The sequence below is a fragment of the Vulpes lagopus genome, chromosome 20 (assembly GCF_018345385.1).
Source record: "Vulpes lagopus strain Blue_001 chromosome 20, ASM1834538v1, whole genome shotgun sequence".
Lineage (NCBI taxonomy): Eukaryota > Metazoa > Chordata > Mammalia > Carnivora > Canidae > Vulpes > Vulpes lagopus.
The window spans coordinates 25,128,379-25,156,241 of NC_054843.1; the positions used below are offsets into that span (position 1 = coordinate 25,128,379).

Consider the following 27,863-nt stretch of genomic DNA (forward strand, 5'->3'; position numbering starts at 1 on the left):
CTGCCCGCGCCTCCCCCCCGCGGCCTCGGCGGGATGGCACCGGCGGGAGGGGCGGGGCCAGGCGCGGGCTGCCGCCTCGGCCGCGGCCGCCCCCGCTGCTGCCGGAAACAATAGTGGAGGAGCCCGAGCCGCGCGGAACGGCTGCTGCGGCGCGCGGAGCCGACGGTAAAGCCCTCGCGCCCCGGTCCCCGGTCCCCGGTCCCCGGCCCGCCCGCGCCGCCGCCCCGAGCCCCGAGCCCCGAGCCCGGCTCCGCGCGGGGCGCCCCGACGGACGGACACACGGTCCCGGGTCCGGGCATCCCGGCGGCGGGTGCGCGCCGCCAACGCCGGATGTGGACCGGGCGCCCGGCCCCGAGGCGCGGAGTCCCGGGCTGCGCGGCTGCCTCGGCCCTCGGACGCCGGCCTCCTGCGGGGAGGAAGTCCGGGGCGAGCGGACCCCGAGGCGCCTCGCGGCCCGGCGCGGACCCCCGGCCCCGGTCCCGGCCGAGCCGCACGGGGAGCCCTCGCTGCCCGGCCTGCCTGCCTGCGGGCGCTGTGGGCGCTGTGGGCGCCCGGGACGTCGTCCCCGCGTGTTCGCGCCTCCACGTGTGTCTTCCTGCCGCTGCTCCGATAGGAGGCCTGGTCCGTCGAGCTAACGGGACGCACCTAAGGGTTCCCACGATGAAGTTAGCAAAGCCGGGTCCCGAACAGGTTTCCTGCACTTAAGAGCGTTAAGTAGGTTGAAGGACCCCCGGCAGCGCCGCTGAGCCGCCGGGGCCGGGGCCGGGGCCGGGGCCGGGGTCGGGGCCGGGGTCGGGGCCGGGGTCGGGGCCGGGGCCGGGGCCGGGGCCGGGGCCGGGGTCGGGGCCGGGGTCGGGGCCGGGCCCGGCCGGGGCAGAGCGGGACCCCGCACCTGCTTTCCTTCAGGCCCCCTTCTCCGCCCCATGAAACACGGCATCAGAAAGGGCGCTTGGGCGTAGTGACAGCTCTGGCGAGGCTCTGAGTTTTGCTAGTTTTGTGTGTTGACTCGGTCCAAGTGTGACCTCGAGGTACCAGCGTGGCGGTGCTTGCAGGACGCGTCTGCGGCTGGATTATCAGCCTCCTGCTCCCAGAAGTGCCTCGTCCTTAGCTCGCGGTCAGGATTCTTGAAGCGGCCTGACCCTCCCTCTCTGTTTCTTAGCAGGGGCACTATGAACGGAGAGGAGCAGTTTGTGAGCATTGATTTGAACGATGACAACGTCTGCAGCGTTTGTAAACTGGGAACAGACAAAGAAACGCTCTCCTTCTGCCACGTTTGTTTTGAGCTGAACATTGAGGGTAAGGACACGGTATAGGTTCATTTTATGGCATGAACTTGACACAAACGACTTCCGCTGAACTAGGTACAAGGTAAAATAAAATGTCTTGAATGATTGGAAATTGCGCCCAGTATGGTGCCTGAAGACCCGTGAAAGATAAGGATGTATGGGAACGAAGCTGAAGTTCTCACAACTGTGAACTTAAATCTTTTTCCTTTTTTGAACTCCCCAGCACTAACCCCACTTTTGCTCATATAAAAACAAAGTATGAGTATCGACTGGTAAACGCCTCTTCTGCTTTGAGACCTTATTAAGTTGTCACGTTTAACAGACCTGTGTGGATGCTTTTGTTCTTTTTGTATTAAGAACATAACCAAACATTTATGTTGATGAGCAAATGTAATTTAAATCCTTTGGCCTTCCAGGCTGGTACCTGACTGAGGTGAACCAGAAACTCTTCCCTGGTGCTGTCTTATCTGGAAAAACATTTTTAGATTTTTACATGACTTCTTTCCAGTGATCACACACACTTTTAATAATTTCTAAAAACCAAAAAAAGGTTTTTTACATTTCTTAATAGTATCTCTGAAAGCATAAGAAAAAGAGTTCTCCAAATATTAAAAAAAAAATGTTATCGTGTACTATTTGGATTGATGTACAGTTAATGTGTGTATGACCATTAATTGTTTACCCCCAAGAAACATGTGGGATATGTTTCTTTAATCTTGATGTTATGGTAAAACCTTGATTTAAAAAAAAAAAAAAAAACTTAGGACTCAAACTAAAAAATCTTATATTCTTGTAATAAAAAATTATAATTATATGATACTCATTTTCCATTTAAGATAGTTTTGGTAATGAAAGTTTTGCCATTTTTTTCTCTGGAAGAACTGCAGTTGCCGAACATTTTAATTGATGGAAGATCAAGGATTTCTTGGGGATAAATAGAATATTTATAGTTTTGGTTTTAATAAGTGGGGTGATTATAACTGATTTAAAAGAGCTCACTTAAAAAATATGATTCTTTTATAGATTTGAGTTACCATGTCCTTAATCATGCTACAGTGAAAGATCTAAATTTATATTCTTTGAAAATAGAGTTGGCTTGTATTAATTCTTCTACATAGTAGATTGTAATTTTGGATGAGCAGAGGCATTAGAAGTGATCCAGCCCAAACCTGTATTTTACTTTGAAGGAAACTGGGGACCAAATAGTAGGACCGTTTGTTCAAGGTTGCTCTAGTGGCAATAACTGTTGTTGGGTGCCAGACACTGTACTAAGTACTTTGCATGGATTACCTTATTTAGCTAAGAATAGCTCTGGGATGGCTTCTGTTAGCATTTTAAAGGTAATGGAACCTAACCTTGAGACCTAAGAAGCCTATTTTGAAGTCACATAGCAATAATTGACATGCTGGGGTTTGAAGTCTGGTGATCTCTTTCCACTATATAGGACCTTAATTTTGCTCATCTATTGTCAGTAGTTATTTTATTTGATACAGCTAATCTTAGAAACCCATTTTCCTGAATCTTCATTAGCTATCCCTGCTATTGGATCAGCCAACTTTACCTAACCAGTGCTTTATACTAAAATCATCATTAGTGGTGATCATGCTGTGATAGAATTTTTCCACAGAAACGCTAAACTTCCATAATTGCTTTTCTAGCCTTTTTAAAATACGCCTTTTAACTGGTTTTCTGTCATTACACAGAGAACATACAAATATTACTCAGGTACCACTTTTGTAAATATTTCATTTCTGATAATATCTATTTTTTAAAAAGCCAGATAGAGCGCATACTCAAGCAGGGAGTGGGGAAGTGCAGGAGGAGCAGAAGGAAGAGGGAGAGAGAGAATCTCAAGCTCATCTGCTGAGTGCTGGCTCCATCTCAGGACTGAGATCATGACCTGAGCAGAAATTGAGTCACACTTAACCCACTAAGCCACTCAAGTGCCCCTGATGATATCTATCTTAATATATAAACATAAGTCATATGCTGTTGAAATAATACTTGTTTAACTTAAAGGACAGTTGTCAATTTTAATTAGAACTGTTTCATTTTATGCACTGTGTACACTTGAGATTTTAGATTTTAAAATCGAATTAAACCTTCATAAAGAAAAATTATTTTAGAATTAAATTTTCATCTCTATTTGGTGTCCATTGTCCCAAATATATACATTTTTATATTTACTGCAGCGACAAGCTAGTCTATTCTAACCATTTTAATTTAATGTCATAAGATTATTGTAGGAGAAAAGGGAGGGGAAATGAGAATTCTGAATTCCACAAAATTTTGGCTTTTGTATTAGTATGCAGGTTTTTTAAAGTCAATGGGGAAAAAAAATGTGATAATAAAGCAATCATAGACCTAAAAAATTAACAAGGTATATTCTTACTTGTGTCAGTATTAAAGTTTCTTTCCCCTACAAAGCTGTTAGCACAATGCCAATCAATAAATGTTAGAATGTAAGAGGACCACACACACACACACACACACACACACACACACAAAAAAGATGTAAGAGGAACTTTTAAAAATATGACATTTAAGTTTACTAGTTTGGTATGACTTTTTGTAGTATGAGGTAATGTTGCTCTTACCTGCTTTCTTAGTTTACTAATTGCTAAATTTGCTCTAAATCCTTCTATTTTCTGTGCTGAGAGCAGTTAAATTCCCTTGAGGAATAATAACAATTTACCAAAAAAAAAAAAAAAGAAAAAAGAAAAAACAATTTACCTAATTTTGAGTCCACACATTTGTAGTAAATAAAAATATTTTAGATATTTGGGGTTAGTATACAGGTTGCTAATTAGGTCAAATCAAAACTGGTCTAATTAAATAGCCTCGTCTAAAAGCTGTGTACATGCATATATTTACAAAATGAAAACAAAAGAAGAAAGAAATAACAAAAGGCAGCCAAATCTTGTCAGATTTCGTATTCTGAGCATGGTTCTAAATTGCCTTTTTTCTGTAGCTTTACAGTAATTAAAAGGAAATACTACCTACATTTTGTATACTTCCCTGTATATTTCAAGGACTAAGAAATGCACTTTGAGGATTCAGTTCTTTTGAAGTGCTCGTAAAATTGATTTTTTTTTTGTACCTGTAATTCACCATTAGAATAGCTTGCCTATGGATTGGAAGACAGATGCATAAACTTCCTAATATTCATGGCCCATATCCTTGGCCATAAAACATTATAAACTTTTATGCATGTATGATCAGATATTCTAATATGCATCATAGTTCATTATGGTAAAATTTCTACAGTTAGTGACAAAATAATTACCTTTCCCTAAGCTATTGAAGCTGGGAGGAAGGTAGCCCAGAGCAGTCAGGAGACAGTAATGAAGCTTAGTTGTAAAAGGTAACACAGTCAGAAATGAAACCAGAAAGGACAAAGATCCAGGACTCTGATCTGTTACTATATACTGTCTGTTTTCATTTTGTGCCAAAATACCGTGCAAATAATGCTTAGAGCATTCCTACCTTCCTCTAATAATTGACTTCCTTTTTTTCCTGTAGAGAGAAATTTTTTTTAGAAGACTGAATCGGTTCCTCTTATGACAAGCAAAGTTTTAGTCTAACTTGACGGTTGATTAGTAAGCATTACTAAAGCTTACTAGTGCATCTCGGTCTTCATTCTCCCCCTGATTTTGTTGAACTTTCTAGGAACTTTTCTAGAAGCCAGTCCAAAATTCAGATCCTTGGTAATCTTTTCAGCAAGAAAAGTCTATAGGTGTTTTCTCTTGGTTGAGGCACTTGCTGAACTCAGTGCTTGCTTTTGATCTCATTCTTCTTTGATTCTGTTTTTTGACCAAAACAGTATACACATGGTTAATAATCAGGGAGCAGTTTGAATCTCAGTATTAAATCCTGATTTGGTTTGGGTGTTGAGACTGGTTATTTGCTACTCAAAGTCTGTCAAAGGCTTTTCCTCTGTCCTGCTTCTGACATACTAGCATCTTTCCACTTAAGTAAAAGGACTCCTTGTAATAGGGAGAGAGTAATATATATATATATATATATAAACTGAATCTGGCATTTGCCTCTTTCTGTTGTTTCAAATAATTGCCAACGTCGTACATTGGTGTTAACGGAGGGAGTACTCTTAAAACTTAATGTGACTTCTGAACTTTAACTTGGTTATCTTTGATATACTTAAATATATAAACTTAAAAATATATAAAAATATATAAATACACAAGGTTAATTTTTTTTCTTAACTGCCTTTTTAATGACACTTTAAATAAACCTGAATACTTTTTAAATGGCTGTAACAGTAAAACCTTATTATTTGGACAGAAGTAGGGAGGGATGGAAGTGGCAAGTGGGTTTCACTGGTGATAAGTTTATAGAATATTTTAAAAGAAAAATAATTGAATCTAGGTTAATAACATCTAGTGCAGATTTGTGACTTTAACTGGCAACCCATTTATGAGGAGCCAGGTTCACAGAGTTATCCCTGTTCCAATTATGGTAGCTTTTAGTTACTGCCCACTTTCCCTTTTTAACTTTGAGAAGTTTTCTAATTCTACAGTCTAGGATGAATTTAAAGCTTAGATCATACACAGATTTTGGTTGGGAAGATATATCCATTAGGAATGAGATCTGGCTGGACAGAACAGGAAATCCAGATAATAATGGTGAAGTAAAATAAAATGGATCTTTATATCTCCCATATAAAAAGAACTTGAATCTTGAGTTGGTGTGATAGCTCCATGATCAGAAGGGCTCAAGCTGTTTCTATTTTTCTATTTCACCTTCTTACCACATACTTAACCATCTTCAAGGTCATCTGTAAGGAGTTTTTCCTGAATTCCCACCTAATAGTTTCTTGCACATTTCATTGCCCTTTAAGAGAAGATGCTCCAAACAAAATCAGTGTTTACAAAAAGAGGGACAAAGGATATTGAGTAGGCACCAAGCAAAATCAGCAACAGGAAGGCCTTTCTAGTAATTAAAGGTCATTCCACGTTGAAGACAAACTATTTGAGCTATAGCTAATACCAACAAGTAAGCTCTGATGATTCTTCTAATCCTGGAATTAGAACTAGAAGGGATTTTAGCAAAATGAAGGGTTGTATTCTGAGGATAGGCATGTAGCCGGATCACATGTGGACTTCTTGACTGAAAGCCGTTAAGAATTTTTAAGTTTCTGACCTATCCAAGTATATAATGTAATGATTAATGCAACTGTTCTTAAAGAGACCCCTCCCAACTTTTTATCCTGTCAGAAACTTGTGTGATTAAGCAAGTTAGAGATTGTAAACTTGGAAAAACTCTTCCTCCTTTCTCCTGGATTCTCTTCATGATAGACTAATATGGTAATTCCACCTTCCTCATACATTTATGTATTTATTTTTAAGATTTTATTCATGGGAGACACAGAGAGAGAGAGGCAGAGACACAGGCAGAGGGAGAAGCAGGCTCCATGCAGGGAGCCCAACATGGGACTCGATCCCAGGTCTCCAGGATCACGCCCTGGGCTGAAGGCAGCGCTAAACCGCTGAGCCCCCCAGGCTGCCCCCTCATACCTTTAAGGGAAGATTGCTTTTCTACAGCTGGACACATCTGCCACTGCTCCAGTTCTGCTCTATTGATTAAGCCTGTGGGCCCTAGACTCAGACCTGGCCTTGCATCTTGACCCTGCCCAGACTAGTGGGCTGTCCTTGGCAAGATACCTAAGTTTCTGTGTCATACTGGTTCTCAGATATGACCAGGAAGAGCAATTTCATATTTGTATTTCTTAATCTTGAGTTCAGTGTGCCAGGATCAAATTCAAAAGGCCGAACTCCAGTCGTTGCCATTTGTTCCAAGAAGAGTACTTGGCAGAATAAGCAGCGGAGCTCAGATTTGTTTGTTCTTGATGCTCAAGAGAAAGCAGCAGAGTAACTGAAGCATAGTGATTAAGAGCACAGGTTCCAATGATGTGCTCCAAAGGTCCAAAAAGTCCGGGGGGGTGGGGGGCAGACACTCCAGAGCCAGACTGTCTGGATGCAAATTCCCATTTACTAACTGGGAGAACTTGGGCAAATTACTTATGGGTATTACTAGTCTGTCAGTGCAGCTAGAGGTATATGCACATCTAAGTTTTAAATAGGAAATGATAAATATTTATTTTTCTCCCATTTAGTGACACAATGTATAGCTAAAGTGCCTGTAGAAATGCCTAGGAAGGTTGGAAAGCCTCACTTTGCCAACTGATTTTTTTAAGTATAATCAAGCATTTACCGTAGCTAACAGAGCCCTCCCATCAGGACTAAGAGGTTAAGTGGTAGTGGTGCCATTTATATATAGCGAAATGAAGGCTCTGAGGTCAAGTAAAAGTGCCTTAAAGTCACATTGATAATAAGCGACACAGAAGGGATTCAGATCAGGTCTCATGTCAGAGCTGTTATACCACTGGGAAACGAACATTTCTCTGACCTTCGTCATATTTTAAGAGCTCAAATTGTAGATCAGCACCTGTATAATGATACCATTTACTTAGTGCTTTTCCTAATGTTTCTGATTAGTCCTGATAATCTTTATAGGTTTTTGTTTTTCTGTCTTTTTAAATGTTGGTATACTCTATCCTAGGCTTTTCACCCTCATTCTGTGGGCTTTCGGAACCTTTTATATAATGCAAAGTAGCAAAATAACTCCTGCCTCCTTGCTTCTTCCCCCAAGCTACACATCCACAAGCAACTAATTTTTAGACATCTTTACTTGTGTAGTCCATGAGTACTTCAGATTATATGTCCAAATCTAAGCTATTATTCCAACCCTATCCATATCTCTTTTCAGAATGATGAATGAATAAATAAATAAACGAATTCCCCCTCCATCCCTGTACCAGAAATATCAGGGTTGGCAGTCAAGTGTGGAGAAGGTAAAGACTTACATGCCTAGCTAAAATATACGCAAGGTATCTCTACAGAGAGAACCCACTTGTATCTTAATTCTTAAAAATTTATCTTAATTCTCAAAGGAGACTTCTTGCCTTTCACTGCCCCCTTTTCCCCTCTGCACCCCCCCCCCTTCTCTCTTCACAGCACTTCTTATAATGGTTTATTTGGTGTGTGTGTGTCTGATGTGCTTCCCTCCCCCCATTTGTAATTCCATGAGGGCATGGATTTCTTTTCTAGTCTGTTTTGTAGTATGTAATCAGTAGCACAAGGACTGGCAAGGAATAATAATATTGGATGAGTGAATCAGTCTAAAGGAGACTTTTGAATATTGCTTTTCTTTACATTTCTTTTCCTTTAAACTTGCTCACAGTGAAACTTTTCTGCTGTATTTCTGCCTTTTTTACAGAATTTCATGAGATCTTTCTGGAGTCTGCTAAAAGTTTTATGAATCTTATCGGTAGAACTTTGTATCATATTGAAAAAAAGTGTAGCCAGTGATACTAATTGGTTCTTTTTCAGTCAGGAGGATAAAATACAAGCATAGTATTTTTCCGCAAACAGCAAGAACTTTTTTAACAGGGCTATGTTTAGAAAGGGAGTTTCTAGATTGATTTTATACATTGCATTTCTCTTATTCTGGACACCCCAACATAGTGATTTGTGCTCATCATGATGACCCCGAGGCATTTGATGATCCTGAGTCCCTTTTTAAATTAGTGATAAAAACGTACTCATTAAATCAGTAATTTAAAGTTGAAAACAAGCAGAATATACAGCCCAGAATATCTTAGTAGTAATATCATAATTATAAATAAAAAGGATTTGTTAGAATATTTTAAATGGGCATTCTGGTTTAACTTTATTTCATCTCATTGTGTGGACAAAGATGAAAAATGTTTTATGAGATATGGAAATAAGTCTAGGTTGAAAATCTTTAATATGTAGGTCAAATTATCTATTCTCAGTAAAGGGATATAATTTTTGTCATTAAAATAACCTTGGGAACCCTGGGTGGCGCAGCGGTTTGGCGCCTGCCTTTGGCCCAGGGCGCGATCCTGGAGACCCGGGATCGAATCCCACATCGGGCTCCCGGTGCATGGAGCCTGCTTCTCCCTCTGCCTGTGTCTCTGCCTCTCTCTCTCTCTCTCTCTCTGTGTGTGACTATCATAAATAAATAAAAAATTTTAAAATAACCTAAAACTATTACTGGAAAGTTGATAAAGAGAAATCAGCTACCCAGAGATAAAGGGGTAATTTTTCTATTACATGCAAAGTAATACTGGCCTGTGAAGAAAGAAGACAAAGATAGGTTTCTCTGTTCTCTGAAAGAAGTGAAATACCATTCTCAAGTTGGGAGAGGCTAGTTCAATTGTCAGGAAATACTAAAGAGATTTACACTTTTAGATAAGGGACTTCTGTAAATGAATGGGTATTGTTTGTCAAGTATTGTGCACTTGACATGCAGTGTTTTATTTCTGAATATAACTGTACTTGTTACCACAGTTTGATTAATAAGGAAAGTGAGCAGAGTCTAGGTAACTGGTCCAAAATTGCACAGCTTACAAGTTCAGACCCAAGGTCTCCAATTCTAAAAAACTAAGTTCCTAAATCATTTCTGTCTCCAAAGAAAACTTACATCAACTACTAAAATCTAGGAGATATTAAATAACTTTAGGCAAAGTTAGAGATGAATTATATAAATGTGAATACTGAGGCAAGGAACAAAATCTGGGTCCCAAGAGACATGTAATTTTTAAAAATTATTTCTACCCATATATTATTTGATTAATACATGTTCAGAGTAGTGTCTGAAAATACACATTTGTTATGACCTGAGAGTGGAGACATGCTGTCTCCATCCATATAGGATGTAATCTCAAAAAACAATCTGTTAAGAAAATACAGTTTTTAGAACTCTTGGATTGGACTGGTAATGATTGAAGAGAAGGGGCACACATGTGACTGTCTTGCCATTTCTGCCCAGAAAGGATAAGCTATGAGCTGTAGACTGACATTTGCTACAGAATCATGCAGGTGTCAGCCCATAATGGGGCTGTTCTCTGTCCTCAACCATCCAGGTAATGGAGTTAACATACCCTGATTAGTTTTTCTCTCAAGAGGAAATTGGGTTCTGGGTAAGTGGAGGCAGTCAGTGCAAACACAAGTGAAAATGTTAGCACCATTCCTGGAATTGCACACCGTGTTCTTTTGCTCATTGGCCCCAATAAGTGCCTGGGGCACTTTTAGAAAAAAACCGTTTCTGAGGTGAGTTTTCTAGTTTCTGAGTTTAGACGATAATAAGCATTGAACTTAAACTACATCAATTGAATATTATAGAAATTATTTAGAACATGTTTAAAAATACTGTACTTCTGTTGATGTTCTAATAAAACTTAAAATTTTCCAGTGTTTATTACTAAATATAATATAGGGACAACATATCTTTATATTTGTATAGCACTTTAGAAATTGGAAGGTGCTTTTACAGCACCTTAAATTTAATCTCCACATTATATAGGAAATTAAGTGTGAATTTCAAATGTAGTAATATATAAAAAAAAGTGTAAGCGATTAAAACCAAAGTGGCTAACACTGAAAAATTATCAAAATGTGATATTACATATAGCTCTAGTTAGAATGGATTTAAATTATGCTGATCCAATTTGGTACACCATCTGTTAGGATTTTGATAAGGGGAATAAACTCATTAAAACACAGCCTTGGATTTATAGTTTGTGATAAGAGAACAGTTTATTTACAAATAATTTTAAATACAAATATTTACTGTATTGATTTGTGGTAGCTTTTTGCCATTACTGTCTCAGTCATGTACCAATAAGGCAGAATAATGATTTGTGTGTACCTATTAAAATCTAAATCATAATTAAAGCTATGTGGTTGGGTTCATAGCAATTTTTAAGCACAGTTATCAGTAAATACTAAGTAACTGCCAGAAATTGTAGTAGCTGAGGATAAGACATTGGGCAGAACAAACATAAATCCCCACCACCACAAAATTTACATGAGAGGAGAGAAAAGACAATAGAATAAATTAAATGTATAGTATGTTAGAAGAGGCTATGGGGTTATTTGCCTTTATGAAGTATAAATTCAGTCACCAATATATTTTTCCATGTATTATCTTAGTTAAAATTCACACTTAATGTTCATTTCTTGTGTAATAACAAGGCAATTAAATTTAATAGGCCATAAAAGCACCTTTTAATCTCTACAGTGTTCTACAAATATATTTAAATGACATTTTTAATATCTAAAACTTAGGATAACTGGTAGAATAATATCTACTATGTTGACAAAGTTTAGTGGTATTGGGGAGTATTTCAAAGTTAACATAAAATACTATTTTATGTTATATTTTATATTTATATATGTTATATAATATATTTTATATTTCTATCAACAAATACTTAATGATCTTTAAGTATTGAGGATAGTATAAAATATTTTAAAGTTTTTGTATTCTTTCTACTTCCTCATTAGCATTGTTAATAATAATTACCATGACAACTTTTCTGTTACTCAGTAAATCCTTTCAACCACAGTTTGTTTTTTATTCATAATATAAAAATTATGTTTACTTGTCAGTCTCTTCCCTTACATCCTTTGGGTCTTTGGATCTTCACCAAGGATTGCCAGATAAAACTATAATGTGGTTAAGATTTTCTTTGAGGCAGGACTGCTTTCACTTGAAGGTAAATACTTTTCCTTGCTAGATACATTGTGAGCCTAAGAAAATTCAGTCTTGGAAAAACTTGAGAATTTTAGGGATGTATCTTTTATTATTTCAATACCTTGGTTTTTATTATTTCATTTAGTCCATTGGAACACACACTACAATACTTAAAGCATAATTTGTCTTGGACTAAGGAATGCTATGTCCTTTCCCAAACCAAAATGTATCTCTTCACAGGCATGGTTTTAAATGTTTTTCATTGAAAAAGCAAATTATGCCTATTACAGAAAAGTCAAAATACAGGAAGCGGTATTGAGATTCAGGGGCCCCTGGGTGGCTCAGTCAGTTAAGCGGCTGCCTTCAGCTCAGGGTCTCAGGGTCCTGGGATCAAGCCATGCATTGTGTTCCCTGCTCAATGGTAAGTCTGCTTCTCCCTCTCCCTTTGTGTGCGCTTGTGCACTCCCCCCCCCCCCCATTCTCTCTTGCTATCTCTCAAGTAAATAAATCTTTAAAAAAGAATATTATGATTCATAGTCCCACCTATCTACCAACAATCTCTTGATACCTTTGGTATGTTCTTCTAAATTATTTTCTGCAGGTAGACTATATATGTTACGTGTACACACACGTATAGTAAATCGTGTTTAAAAAATGAAATTAAGCTGTACCACTTAATAATTAGCCTTTTCATTTACTATATTAGGAACATCTTTTTCACGTTAGGTAAAATTCTACCACTTTTTCTTAAGATTGAGTTCCATTGTACCCTAATTTATCTAGCCACTATCCCTTTGATGAATGTTTAGCTTCCTTGCAATTTACCAGTACTAAAACATCTTTATATGTACATCTTTTATGCATGTCTGATTAAATCCCCATTTCATTGTAGTTTAAATTCCCAGAGGTAGACTTATACATCAGGAAATCCCAAGTTGCAGTCCTATCATTTGTTTTAATGGCTTCTATTACTGCTGAATTAATACCATGTAATCTTCCAATTAAAAAAAAACTATTTGTTTCACAATGGGAAAATTTTATTGTATTTCAGTTCTCCTTTGTTTAGTTCTTTCTACTCTAGAATTACTATGATGCAATTATAGTCACAATATTTCTATTTTAGCATATTGCAGTATGATTCATCAATTATTATTGCTTTTTTAAGCTTTAGTTTTTCTTATCAAATGGTTAGTGAATTGTAATGACTGTTTCCTATCAATCTGAACTTTTACCATTTACTACTTTGAGTAGTATGTGAATTATACATGCTTTCAAATTCACTAGCTAGTATATGTCTACTAGATACTGCTATTTAGCATTTATTTAAGGAATAGTAAACTAGAATTTTAGGAACTGTGATTCAAATGTATGCAGAAGGTTGAGATGCCAAACTGAGGTTTTAAAGTAGCTGCAGGGGATCCCTGGGTGGCGCAGCGGTTTGGCGCCTGCCTTTGGCCCAGGGCACGATCCTGGAGACCCCGGGATCGAATCCCACATCAGGCTCCCAGTGCATGGAGCCTGCTTCTCCCTCTGCCTGTGTCTCTGCCTCTCTCTCTCTTTGACTATCATAAATAAATAAAAATTTAAAAATAAATAAATAAATAAAGTAGCTGCAGGATAGCTTTTCATTTTGTTTTTCTAAATTGTAAGAAAATAAATCATTCAGAACCTTAATCAGGCAGACAAGGTTTCAGGAGATAAAGGACAAAGAATTCATATACCTATCATATTTTTTGCTTTTGAACCTGTAATTTTACTTTGTCATAATGATTTGCCCCCATTCATCTGGAGTTACTATAAGGGTGGGTTTTTTCCGTCTTTCTTTTAAGCAACATATATCTTTTTAACTTTATCTTTAGGAAGTTGGGGGTTTTTTTTTTTTGTTTTTTTCCTGCAAATTGGTGCCTCTTTGTGTCACATATAAGTAGATATTTAAAACTGATAACTCAATCATACTACACTTAATTTGAGTAGCTTTTTAGGAGTCATCTATGACAGCTTTGTGCACAAAAGCAATTTTAGAATAAATGTCAGTACACTCAGTTAAAGCTCTTTTGGGGAAAATGCAACAAGTAGAGGTTTACTTGGGTCAGTTGGATTATTGACAAAACTTTTTATAATGTAACTTTGTGCCACTTAAAAACTATAGTCTAAATTTGACATTTTAACGTATTAGAAAAACAGTTTTTTGTGTCGTATACTACTGTGAGCTTAGTATCCCTATTAGACCATCAGTAAGAACATGAGTAGTAGCTTCTACCCATGTACTCATTCCAAGTACCCTTTTACTTAATTACCTCTGGACAAAGCCCTGTCCAATTTGGTAGCCTCACCACAATGTAGGTATTAAATTTAATTACAATTAGATAAGGTTAAAACTTTAGTTCCTTGGTCATAATCAGCTACATTCAAATGCTTAATAGCTACAGGTGGCTAGTGGCTACCATATTGGATAGCACGATAGAGAACAAGTCCATCATCACCGCAAGTTCTATTGGACATTGCTCGTTAAAAAACAGGTAGCTAAATTAAGGACTAGAATTGAGCGTGAATTGTTATTTTTTTATACCGTTAGTAATAAACAGTTGTTATGTAGGTGTGTTTCCCCAGTGTTCCAACTGTTAAAATGAAGAAGTAAAATTCACTCTTTTTAACAAGTCATTTGCACTTTATAGATCTTTCAATACCTAACCTCAGTTCCTTGGTTACTGGAGATTGCAGTTTATCTTTTAACATTATTTCTCTGAACTCTTTGCTCACTGAAATTTTGCCCTTATAATTCATTTACTGGTTTAAGCTGTTTAACTGCTTGATCCTTCTCTTAGCACACACAAAAACTTCATAATGGAATAAACATCTCTAAGCTGCAATCTGCTGTCTAAAGACCACCTGTTGGTATATCTTTCTTTAGGGCAATGATTCTCAAAATGTGGAAAAGCAAGTTGCTGAGCCCATCTGTATATTGGCTTACTGTTGCCAGCAATTCCATCTGCTAAATGCAGAGATAAGCAATTACCTGTTACTTTTAAACAATATGTTCGGTACTTGAATATGACACACACTTAAGTGACTCCTACATTAGCATGGGGTGAGAGGGAATAGGACACTGTTACTACTGCAGTATTCACTAAGGCTCATAGGACAACCAATAAAAATAGAACCCTAGCCTGTTGTGGGTGTGGGAAGGAGGCAGGTGCTCCAGCGATCTCTCCTTGCCTTCCTGCCTTTGGTCTAATTTCCTACCTTTAGTCCCATGACAGGATAGACAATCTGAGCATCCTCCCATTGAATGACTGTTATGGGCAATTGATAGAGTGGTAATAACTCTTAAATCCTAGCTTGGCTGCTCCTGCTTGCTCATCAGATATAGAACAGCCTGGTCGAGTTAGGTAGCAAAGCCTCATTGGGGGAAAAAAGAGAAAAGCATCATTGCAACAAGCAGTTTTTACACCAAAGTAGCTCAGACCTACATCACTGTGTCGTCTTGATAGAGTACAAGTGGCACTAACTAACAAGGCTGCAGTATGCCCTATGCTCTCATGAAGGAAATGATAGGAAATGTTTTGAATTAAAGAGCACTTGCCCTGTTTTCAGATGGTAGCTGCATCTCATGACTGGCCGGTTTGCTTCCAGATCTTCTGATTTGGTTTTGAAGAGAAACCAAATTATATGTGGATATAATTTTTTCTTTTAAAACACTCGTAGGCTAAACAAAACTTGTCTGCAGTATGGTCGTGGGTGCGCTGCCTCTACCTGTAGAGCATTTTCTCTATTCCTTTTATCAGAAATGGGAATCTGATCCTCACAAAGCAGTAACATCTTAATCCCTTTAGTCTTAATACAACAAAGTTTAGCTCCCCTCCGGTTTTCACAATTAACACTTAAAGCAGCTCAGAATTACTTCTTAATATAAACAGCACATAAACATGCAGGTACTTGTTCTCCCTTCGGTTAGCAACCAAGATAAGATCATCATATAAAGAAAAACACCTTAACTCTCGGAAAATTCTTTAAACTGGGCAAAATGTGAGTCTCCATATAAAAGATTTTGAAGCAGCATTGCATGAATTGTTGCACAAATGTTGGTCATATTTGAAGGCAATATGTTTAAAATTTCTTCACAACATGTTAACAGCCTGGAACTTAAATTCATAACTAAATTTTCTTGCCTTATTTAAATATTAAGAAAGAACACAAAAACCCACAGTTTGGAAAACCAATACTGCCAGTTCTTCAGTTCTGCTTTATGTTTGAAGTAAAACTTGAAGTGCTTGCTCTCTTAGGGCTGTCCAGTCTACTAATGATGTGATAACGGGTATTATAGCTTTATATTATCCAGCTACTGCTTGTATTACATTTGCTTTGCTTGTGGAGCACCAAATCATATGAAGCCATTCCTTTGATTGGGAAATGAAATAAGTAATCAAATGCAAAAGGAAGTCTAATTGACAGAGTATGCATACATAAGGCAATCAGATGATAGGATTTAAGACTGTGAAGTACAAAGCCATGTAGCATCAGTGTAGTTGGCTGAGAAGCGTGCTCTTTGACAAGACCAGCTGGTGAACCATTAAGAAAGGATTGCTTAGCTTACCTCATTACCACCAAATCACAAATATGGTCTTCTTCAAGAAGCTGGGGGTAAAATCCAAGGATAATGGGACTTATTAAATGCTTGGGGTTTGTGCCTATTTTGTAGTGCCATTTAGAGTATCATTAGGGGGAAAAATGTTACTACGATAGGCAGGTTAAATATAAAACATGGAAATATCTTTTTTTAAAAGGGCCACTGTGGTAGGTAGACCAAATATATATATATATATATATTTGGTTTTTGCTCTTCTATGGGTTTAACCAAGTTTTCTTAAAAGTAAATTGATCTTAAAGAGGGACTTAAAGAATAGAAATGGGGATAGCATGCCAGATGGGCTAGTGGGAGGGTTTTCAAAGTATGTGAGAATGGTGTAACAAAATCAGGGACGAAAGTGGGAAAAGATAAAAAAGAAAGAAAACTATTGAATAGAAACAGCTTAACTTTTTAAAAATACCACTGTTCATATAGAAATATACTGCCTATATAAATTTCTAAATGGCCTCTATCCAACAGAAACTAGTATACTTTAATAAAAGCAATTATGGTTGTCAATTAAGGTCTGGTTCTCTAATAATAATGACCTCGTGACAAAATTATAAGGACATTTTTGAAGTATGTTTTTAAAGAAGTTCTTGTAATAGGATGTCAATTATATTGCCTTCAACTTTTTTATTAGTAAGGAAGTTGTAATGCAATTTTTGTTGAACTGGTTTGGAAACTTATAACTCAGCTCCTCAAAAATATCAACTCCTTGAATTGCATTTAGGTTCATTCCCTTTCAAAAGCTGCTGAGGAAACAAATTAGTGCTCAAAGCTGTTTACACTTGTAAATACAATTGAAATTGAAAAGTCAGTAGGGAAACTCACTAGGATCTCTGATAATAGCAGTGGTTGTTTCTCTTATAATAATTTGACCTGATGAAGTGGAAAAAACAAAATCACTTCAAGAGTTTATCAAATGGCACATATATTGCAGATACAAATTAAGTGGGCTACTCACATTCTTTGCTCGACTAAAAAGTAATTTCTTTAAATATATGAACTAGTGTATATTAGTATACTTTTTGAAAGTTTTAAATTTTTAGAGAGCTTAAGGAAATTAAAGGTATTAATGAACTACAGCTTACATAAACAGCCTTCTTATATATTCACTGCATGTAAATTTTATTAAAATTATGCATTCAGTAGAAGTTCATGTTTTTGCCTGGCAGACTGAATGATGCCACAAGATTGCCATTTCTGTAGCAGCACCACTCATTAGTTCTTCAGACTAATAGCCCATTAAACAAAATGTAGGACTAACCTCACTGGAGGATGGCTTTCTTTCATTAACCTCTGAGTAGCCTGGCAAAACTGTACATTCTGACTACCTTGCCTAAGATAGGCAAAAGTTCATTGTAGTAGACCTTGAATGATAATTGGTAATAAATTTTGTTTGGGTTTTTTAAAATACAATTTAAATTTTCCTTTATTTGTTTTAACTACTTTTTCTTGAGCACTTACCACGTGCCAGGCATAATGTCAAGGATGCATGTAAAATAGATGTGGTCCTCTTTCTCATAGAACTTGGAGTCAGAGGTAAAGACCAATAAAGATGCACTTGTGAAGTCCGGTCTGACCAGCTAACCCAGGTATAATGGTTACAAGAAGCTTCTTAGAGTAAGAACAAGATAGGAGATAGCAGTGTCATGGGAGGGGTGATCAGGTGAAGCAGCATTTGGGATGTTGTACTGCTAGACAGCAAAACATTTGGGATGGGTAGCGGAAGGAGCTGTCAAGGAGGACACCCAGGTTTCTTCCTTGAGCAGTTAGGGGCGGGGGGCAGACTCAGGAAGAGAAGTGGGTTTGGGTTTTGGTATTGAGAAAGGAGGAAGAGGCATTTCGTTGAGGCAGGATTTGTTTGAGGAGCCCATGGGTTATCTACATGAGAGTGTTTACTATATTCAGAACTCTTCTTGCCCGTGACACTTTTTTTTCATGTCTTTTATTTTCTCCTGAATGTCTCAAAGAATCTAAAATTTATGTTACATTTATATATTTGCACAGTAAATTGAATATTGTAGTTCTCCAATTTGCTATTCATCTCAAAAGATTATTTATATTCATATTATTTATGTGTAATCATGTTCTTATCTGGGTCCCTAGCATTCATTTGGGAATTTAAGTAAAAATTAAAAGAAAAATTATTTTTGGAGAAAGAAAATATTCCACAAATTATTAAGAAGGAACATTGGATAAGAAAAATCTTTAAAAGCCCACGTTATTCTTCAAATAGAAATCTATTGACCCACTGTTGAAGTTCTGGGTACCTCACGAAATTCATCATTTCATATAATGTTTATCTTTTATCAATATAGTATTTGAAGTTTTCTAAATAAATACCAAAATCCCACAAAATTTAACAGCAGAAAGTGATTTCTGTAGCATAATTTAGAATCCTTTTTATATGCCAAAGAATTTGCTCTCCTATAGACAGAAGGAGAAACTTGTAATTTGCTATGTATATTAGATATTCAACTAAATCATTGCTCCATGGATTAGAGTTGTGGCAGTGGGCTGAGAACGAGACGGTTGACTGTTTCAGGGATTGGCTGTAGCCATGTGTTGACAGTGAGACTGAAGGGAGGCTGCAGAGTAAGGCAGCTCTCTTCAGCAGATCTTCCAGTTAATAAAGTAAGAAGTTCAGCTTCTCTCTGCCTACCTGCTCTTTATCCAGAGCAGTAGTATTAGATTCAAACATCAGATTGGAGCTATTTATTTATAGGTCTATAATTCATACAAGCTACTTTTTATCTCTAAAATATATATAATAAAACTTCCAATGTTTTTATTCTAATAAGCGAGATTTGTAAACTTTCTTTTGCATTAATTTATGCAGTTTTGAGGGTGTACACTGTGTTATCAAATAGAGCTTTGAGAGTTTGTATGTATCTTAATTTTGCTGGAAATGTGACCTACCTAATCAGAAAATAACTGGTTAAAAAAATACACATAACTGCAGTACACGTAGCAAAGGGCTAAATAGAATGTGTATGAGAGTCCATTTAAGCTCAGTTTTGGTGCTCAGTGGAAGACACATGGTGAGATATTTTGAGTTTACCTCCTAAGAGCAGCTGTTCCCATGTGCTTATTACATTATCATTATCCAGAAGGTGTACTCATATAGCTTACTTAGGAAAGAACCAGTAGCCCATTTAGCACTGGTTTTGGCAAACTCAGCATGTTACATCATTTTAGAACAAATTAATACAAGCACTTTTATACCGGATTTAATACCATTAAAGTGCAAGTACTTCATTGTCTTACTATTAGGCCCAGAGTTTGGAGTTTGGTTAATAAAACTGTTATGGCTTCAATTTCTAAAACACAGGATGAGTGCAGAATGTAATTTTTTCTGATGAGTCAGATAAAACCTTTTTTTTTTTTTTTTTTTAAACCTAGCACCAGAATGGCTCTCCAGTTACCCTGTTTTCAAAGCTAAGCAGATTTAGACTGGTTAATTCTGGCAGGGATTAATTTTCAGCTCCCCCGCCCTTATTCACCTTCATTATAAAAACACTTTAGTAATATAGCTTGAATTTGTAAAAATATATGAATGTATTCTGTATTAAGAAATGCATATTTGAAAATGTATTCTATAATCTGTATTTTAAAAACCAACTGAGGGATGCCCGGGTAGCAGTGGTTGAGCACCTGCCTTTGGCCCAGGGTGTGGTCCTGGAGTCCTGGGATCGAGTCCCACGTCAGGCTCCCTGCATGGAGCCTGCTTCTCCCCCTGCCTGTGTCTCTGCCTCTCTCTGTCTCTCATGAATGAATAAAATCTTAAAAAAAAAAAAAAATTGAAATGGCATAATTCAGCTCTATTTAAAAGTTGGGAGGTAGAGGGGTGCCTGAGTGGCTTAATCACTTGGGCCATCCCATCCGACTCTTGATTTTGGCTCACGTTGGGGTCTCAGGATCATAAGATTAGGCCCTGTATCAGGCTCCGTGCTCAGCTCAGAGTCTGCTATCCCTCTCCCTTTGCCTCTCTCCACACTCTTGTGCTTTCTCTCTCTCACACTCTCAAATAAATAAGTTAAATAAATCTTAAGATAAAAAAGTGTGATAAGAATATTTCCACTACTGGCAGCCCCGGTGGCACAGCGGTTTAGCGCCACCGTTGGTCCGGGGTGATCCTGGAGACCCTGCATCAAGTCCCACATCAGGCTCTGCGTGGAGTCTGCTTCTCCCTCTGCCTGTGTCTCTGCCTCTCTCTTTCTGTGTGTCTCTATGAATAAATAAATAAAATCTTTTTTTAAAAAAAAGAATATTTCCACTACTTATGGTATATAATGAACATCTCTAAGGTAAAGAATTATACTGGTTATTGTCTCTAATGTAAATAATTCTACTGGTTATTGTATCTTAGCAGATTGAATTTACTGCTGTCTGAAAAATAATTGTGTGTAGTGTGTTTCTTCTAGAAGATAAAATTATCTTGATAAACTTTTACTAAGCTAAAACAGAAATGTGAAAACATTTTAGATGCTTTCATTTTCTTAAAAAAAATAAATCTAACCAGTTCATTGATTTCTCTGATGCTTTTATTAATGTGTATTTTTCTGGTTCTGGTTTATCTTTTCGCAGTGAAACATAACTAATAATTTAAGAACATGATTAACTTTGTTGGAAAATTTTCAAGTATTTCTCTTACTGAGCCTTATAATAGAAAGTTTTGCAAGTATGTACTTGAGGAGGATTAGTGAAGAAAGTACTATGCTGTAAAGGCCAACATTTTGGAAATATAAATTGCTAGTTTGGCAGTACTTTTTTTATATCATATGCAATAACATGCCTCTGGACCAACCTTCTTGGAAAAGCCTTTATTTTTCATAAGAATTTAGTTTTACTGAATATATAGTTCAATTGAAGCAGAAATTATTACACCATATTTTATATTATTAATAACCCCAATATTCTTTAGCATTTATCCTCTAATTTATAAACCATCACAGACTGACATCTTTGTTTTTACAAGATTTTTGTATACTCTTATTGCAACCTTTACAAAATAAAATGGTAAGTGTTCTGTTTCTTTTTTTTTCCCCACAGGAGTACCAAAATCTAATCTCTTGCACACCAAATCATTAAGGGGCCATAAAGACTGCTTTGAAAAATACCATTTGATTGCAAACCAGGATTGTCCTCGAGCTAAACTTTCAAAAAGTACTTACGAAGAAGTTAAAACCATTTTGAGTAAGAAGATAAACTGGATTGTACAGTATGCACAAAATAAGGATCTGGATTCAGATTCTGAATGTTCTAAAAATCCCCAGCATCACTTGTTAAATTTCAGGCATAAGCCAGATAAAAAATTACTCCCACAGTTTGACTCTCAAGTACCAAAGTATTCTGCAAAGTGGATAGATGGAAGTACAGGCAGCCTCTCAAAATGTTCACAAAGAATATTGGAGCAGAGGGGAAATACAGACTTTGGGCTTGCTGTGCTGCAAGATTCAGGTGCCGCTTTATGCCACAATAGTGTATTGTGGCCTCATAGTCACAACCAGGCACAGAAAAAGGAAGAGCTGATCTCTAATCCAGAGGCTAATGTCCAGGCCCAGCATCCACATTACAGCAGAGAAGAATGTAAGTAAAATAGGGAGAAAAGTAAAGAGTGCAGTTTTGTTGGCTTTTTAACATTTTTATATATGTGATATGTTAAGAATTTTGCTGTAGAATTTTACAGCATATTTAAGGTTCATCATAACAAAAATGGAGTGTCTTGGGGCAGCTGGGTGGCTCAGCTGGTTAAGCATCTGACTCTTGATTTTGGCTCAGGTCATGATCTCAGGATTGTGAGATGGAGCCCATGCTGGGTGTGGAGCCCACCTAAGATTCTCTCCCCATTCCCCCCAAAATTCTCTCTCTTCCTCTGCCGTCTCCCCTCCCACCTACCCTCCTGGGGAAAAAAAAAATGGGTTTTAAATTCTCCCATCAATTCTCTGAAATACTCCGTATTATGTTGTAAAGCATTCAGATTCTACAGTCCCATCATATCTTGCTATTTTAAGTTTATTAAACTAAATGGAATTGACAAACAGAAGGAAGTTCAGAGTTCATAGAGTTCAGAAGTCCATCGTCCAGCATTGGCTAAACAAACACTGTCCCATTGCTCATCCCTACAACACGAATTGACTGGAGGTGGCATTTCAAAAGCAAAAATCTGACATTTCACGAAAGGACAAAGGTGTGCACTTATTTTAAAGTTGGAAAAAGTGAGCCTTTCAGTTTGCATTTATTTCTGCAAAAACTCACAGAAGCTGAGATAATTTTAATTGACTTTAAGTGATTTTAGAGCTCAGAGACTTCAGGTATACTTTTATACAGCTTTTGATTCTACATGTGAATTACCTAAGGTTACATAACGAGGTAGACAAATCAGTTTTTCAAACTATTGCCACAGTACTTTTGTGTTTTTCCACCTGTGCCATCACGAACTATGCAGTGCTTAAGTATAATCAGATTGATGAGTAGTGACTTCCAGCACATTTTAAAAACTGAAACAAAAGGAAATAACAGAATCCAATGGATGTAATACCAAGTATTCTCTGGCATAACTTTTGATTCTGTTGGAGGTGTACTGGGAGTGATGTAAAATGTTTCTCACTGTGGGTATGGTCAGGATTTGAGCACACTGCAGGTGCTAATGAAGAACTCTTAGCTAGAGTACTGGTGAGTACTGGTGAATTCTATATTGGCATATAAGTGCAATTGTTCTTTTAAAAGTAGATTATTGTATTAGTGATGTGGACGGTTTATTTTCCCATGTTATTGTTGTAATAATTAACATATTTTCGTGTTTCAGTGAACTCCATGACTCTTGGTGAGGTAAAGCAACTGAAAGCAAAGCTCCGACAGGAAATACAGGGTAAAGAATTGGTGTCAATGTTTTGTGCATATGAAAATGTTGATACAGAAAATCCCCTGTGACAGGACATTAGCTTTATATGCATTTAAATTTGGAAACGGGATTAGAACCTAGTGGAGTTTCCAGAGCAAAAAGAATCGGAAAACAACCTCTTTTTGAAATAAAGAGGAAATAAGTTTTTCTTTTTTTCAGTAAAAATGGAGACCTCTATCTCTGAGCTGAAACTCTGCCCCTTCCTAACATTGTATTGGGCCAGGCACTGTATGTGTGCTCCCTAACAGTACCTCAAGGTTGTATTTGCCCGGTTTTCTGCAGTTTTTGAAAATCACTATTTCAAACACAAAAGTAGTGAGAACACTATAGCGAACCCTCCGGCCCATCTTCACCAGGTTTAACTATTATCAAAACATAGCTAACTGTCTCTCGTCTCTGTTTGCATCCATTCCTTTCGCCCCACCCCCAGCACAGATGATTCTGAAGCAGATTCCCAGACAACATACTGTTTAGTCCACAAATACTTCCAAGATTTTCTCTAAAAGAGAACCTTTTTTAAAGGTAATCACAACCTCATTATACCTAAGAAAACAAAACAAAAGAAAAAAATAGCTGGTATTCTTGTAATATTATCAAATAGGATGCTAACACTAGTTAATGTTCAAATTCCCCAATTGTTTCCTTTTTTAATTTTTGATTCCCATTTAGGTGAGGAAACCAGTTCAGAGACATTAAGTTGCTTCTAGAATTCAGTTAATAGTAGATTGAGGATTACATAACCCCTGTCTTAACTGCACAGCCAGTGGTGGTCTTGGTTACACATCCTTTCAGAATAATAGTAACAATAATAATTGTAATAGCAACTTCTATTTATTGAGTGCTTATTCTGTGGAAAGTTCTTTACAGGTATGATCTCATTTACTAACAGTAGCCCTGTGAGGTGCTTACTATCAATATCGAGGTTATACATAAGAGGAAATTAAAATGTAGTTTAAGTTACTTGCCTGAGACTCTTACAAGCATAGGAAGAATTCAGAAATGAAAGTAGTGTGATTCCATAGCCTCATAGAGGGATTTCCAGACCTGGGTATTAATGGCTCTTCTATCCATAAATCATAGTAGATACTGCTTGAACCTATTTATGTATTCGACTACCTTTTAAATCTTTACAGAAGTTTTTGAAGAGTTAACACACCAAGTACAAGAAAAAGATTCTTTGGCTTCAGAGCTCCATGTCCGCCACATTGCCATCGAACAGCTTCTCAAGAACTATTCCAAATTACCATGTCTGCAAGTAGGGCGAACAGGAATGAAGTCACACCTGCCCATAAACAACTAAACTAAACTTACACTTACTTCCTTTGTCCTCATGCCCCTACCATTTATTGGTCTGTCAGGCATGCCAACTTTGAAGAAAGTTATGATCCATTTTTTTATGGTCATTAAATTTGCAGAACTGAAGGCAGTATTTAACATCTTTGTCAAATAAAGCAAATCGTTACACTTTAGTCTTCTAGGATTAATCATTTTGGTTCATTTTGGGAATCATTCTTCCCATAATCACTAAATGGCCCTCCTTAACTTAACACGTGGGACTACTGTTACAGTGTGATTTTATTAAACATATTTTAATGTAATTCACCTGTCAAAACAATAGAAAATTAACAAACTCCTTAGATTAGTGTGAACTACTAAAGATAAGTTTAAGAGGGAAATGGAATTCATAATACACCTGTTATTTATTATGAGCAATATTTTAATATGAAAATTTTATATATAAAAATGCTATTTTAGGTACCTTTCCATTCTCTTTATAAATGTGTATTTGAATGCCTCTGTATATTTACACTTTTCCTGTGTGAATATGTTCATCCATATTTCAGATCACTGCATTTTATTCTCTTAATGCGCTCTTTTTAAAAACTATTATCTTGTTTTCCAAAGATAAATGTATTTTGGAGTAGAAATCTATCTAGTTGTTTTGACTTCTAATAACTCTTATGAAAGAGGAATTAATAACTTTTTAAAGCAAGTATCCAAGGGAAAAAACATTATTTTTTTCTAACAAAAGCACTTCTGAGTTAGTTCAGAAAGAAAATGCTAATCTAGTTTTCATATGTCACCTTGTCTCCGTGGAAGTAAAAGCCTCTTCTACTTCATCATTATTTTCATTCTAATGACTTCAGTGTGTTAGGATTTGGACAGAATAAGTCAGGCCTCACTTCCAAGTCAAATGTAGTATCTGTCGAATTTAATGTGCTGCAAAATTGTTGTCCTGTCTTTGGAAAAGTTTGAAATCCTTCTTGTGCCACTTTAGATACAGGTTTGAGAATCCTTAAACTGTCCAAATTCTCTTACAAGTATCACTGAAATTAGTGCCCAAAGAAAGCATTGTGAGTTATTTTTCAAATTTTAGAATTTACAGGAAGAGAGAAGACTGCTTGATGCAGAGAAATAAAACTCTAATTCAAAAACATAAGTCCGTTTTAAAAGGATACTCCTGAGAGTTGCCTGTGATGTTTCCAAAGAATTCTGAATTAGTAGGTCATCTCAAACAGATAAGTTTTTTAACAATGTAATATATAGTAAAAGCTATAACCAATGCAGAATTAAAATGGGCCCCAAATTCTGTTTTTAGTTGGTGCTTAGAATGTATGTATGAGGTAAGATCCTTTGCTTGAAAGAATCTACAGAAAAGCCCATTAACTTGGCAGCTTCATGCATAAAGATATGAATGACTTCTATCTTAAATCTGGCAGCCTGCCCTGGCTTAGGTCAGATTTTAGTCTTGAACACAAACAGTATTTGACTAAGCAAAGAAATGCCTCAATGTAATAGAAAGTAACTTTTTGTAATGCTAAGATGTGTTAAATTTGCCTGAGAGTATTAATTGATATCTCAATTGATTTTCTTTTAAGTATGATATAACTGTTTTGGGAGCTTTTGAAAAATGTTTTCAATTTCTCTCGATTTTTTGAGTCATCCAAAATGAATTTAAAATCCAGGGAGTAGGGATACATTGCCTTAGTTTTGATAAGCTTTAAACTGAATGTGTGCAATATCAAAATCTTTATAAATTTACAGGTTGAATAAAGACATTTCCTGATGATGCCAGTAAATATCTTAGGAAATGCTTACTTGTTAGGTCACATTTTTTAATTTGACTTTACTCTTTTTGGCACAAATCATCAAGAATTTTACTAGCCAGTGTGCTTCTATTTAGATCACTTAGAGACAGTCATAAAAGTTTGGGATAGGTTGCATTTGGTATCAGTAGTAGCATATTTCTAGAGTATGAGCCATATGGTGCAGTCCTAAGTGCAACAGTGTTAATCCAAAGAAAAGTGTTTGCTTTGTTTCTGGCAAATATGTAGCTTTACTAATGAGTTTGGAACAATTGGATGGGATTGTGCATGTACTAAGAAATTGGGGATTCTGATTTATTCCATTTAGATACTTCTACCTAAGCTCTTCAAGGAAAGGTGCTGTTAAAAAAAAAAAAAAATACCTGTGGTGCTGGTACTCACATTAGTACTTTATTTGGGTGAAAATTGCAGTAAAATAATTTTCTTGAAGGATTCTGCACAGCAGTTTATCCATCTATGGTAAACTTTGACTCCTATGTTACTTTTCTTGATTGAATGTGCAATTATTGTAAATGCTAAAATAAGGGACAGAATTAAGTTCTATCTTGAGAGAACATGAAATACTACAAATACCGGTTACTATACTTGGCTATTCTGTATAGTTAGTACTTTTTGAGGAAGGCTAGAAGAAAATCTCATCTATATCAGTTTCAAAAACAGGAAAAGGGAGAAGACTGCCAGTCAGCTCTTACTAACCTTTTCAGAACTTATATGATTAAGGGGAGTGAAATAAGATTAATATTTTTTCTTGTTAGATTTCATAGTTAGACAAATTGGGTTTTAAAAAATCAATTTGAAGTCAAAAGCGATTTTGATCACACAAGATTGTTCACTTTGAAGATTAAAGTCTTCAAATTTGTTCAGACTTTTAATTAAGCTAAAAATCTATTTTAATTTCAGATTATCATCCTTTGATCGTAGCATTTAATATCTGAATTAGCCTCTGTCTCTTTTTTTTTAAAGGCACACACTTAGGACACCAGTACTAGGTGATGCAGAATACAGAATAGGGTTTTGTTCTATTGCGTAGTTTCTTAATGTTGGAGCAAAGAAATGTTCTTAGTTCTTCAAATTTTAATGCTCATTTCACCACAAAGTGCCCATTTTTATATACACTTGAGAATTATTTTTAAAATAATATGTTCATGTTGCAAAGTGATTTTAAAAATCTGGTCAAAATATATTCTATTTTGTTGGCATCTCAACAGGCATCTTGAGATTTCTTGGGTTTTTCATCTGATCACATTCTTTACCACTGAAAATGGCTTTTAAAGTGCTTTTTCTGTGAATATATTTTTTACCTTGGTGTTTACACTGTTGAGGCTTGTCAATTTTTGCTGTTTTTTTTAAAT

The 27,863-nt window shown here is 36.8% G+C and overlaps 1 protein-coding gene across 8 annotated transcripts; it reads left to right on the forward strand.

The window, feature by feature from the left end:
* The first annotated feature begins 44 nt into the window (after positions 1 to 44).
* On the forward strand, positions 45 to 24,873 carry C20H21orf91 (chromosome 20 C21orf91 homolog). 8 transcript variants are annotated; one of them, XM_041735013.1, is made up of 6 exons: positions 45 to 165; positions 1,160 to 1,296; positions 21,553 to 22,089; positions 23,309 to 23,371; positions 23,835 to 23,926; positions 24,538 to 24,667. In XM_041735013.1, the coding sequence occupies exons 2-5, from the start codon at positions 1,170 to 1,172 to the stop codon at positions 23,876 to 23,878; spliced, it is 771 nt and encodes a 256-aa protein (XP_041590947.1). In that variant the 5' UTR covers positions 45 to 165; positions 1,160 to 1,169; the 3' UTR covers positions 23,879 to 23,926; positions 24,538 to 24,667. The 8 variants fall into 8 exon arrangements, with proteins under 8 accessions (XP_041590947.1, XP_041590945.1, XP_041590940.1 ...); XM_041735011.1 differs by having other exon boundaries at positions 23,840 to 23,926; XM_041735006.1 differs by lacking the exon at positions 23,835 to 23,926 and having other exon boundaries at positions 24,538 to 24,873.
* The last annotated feature ends 2,990 nt before the right edge of the window (positions 24,874 to 27,863 follow it).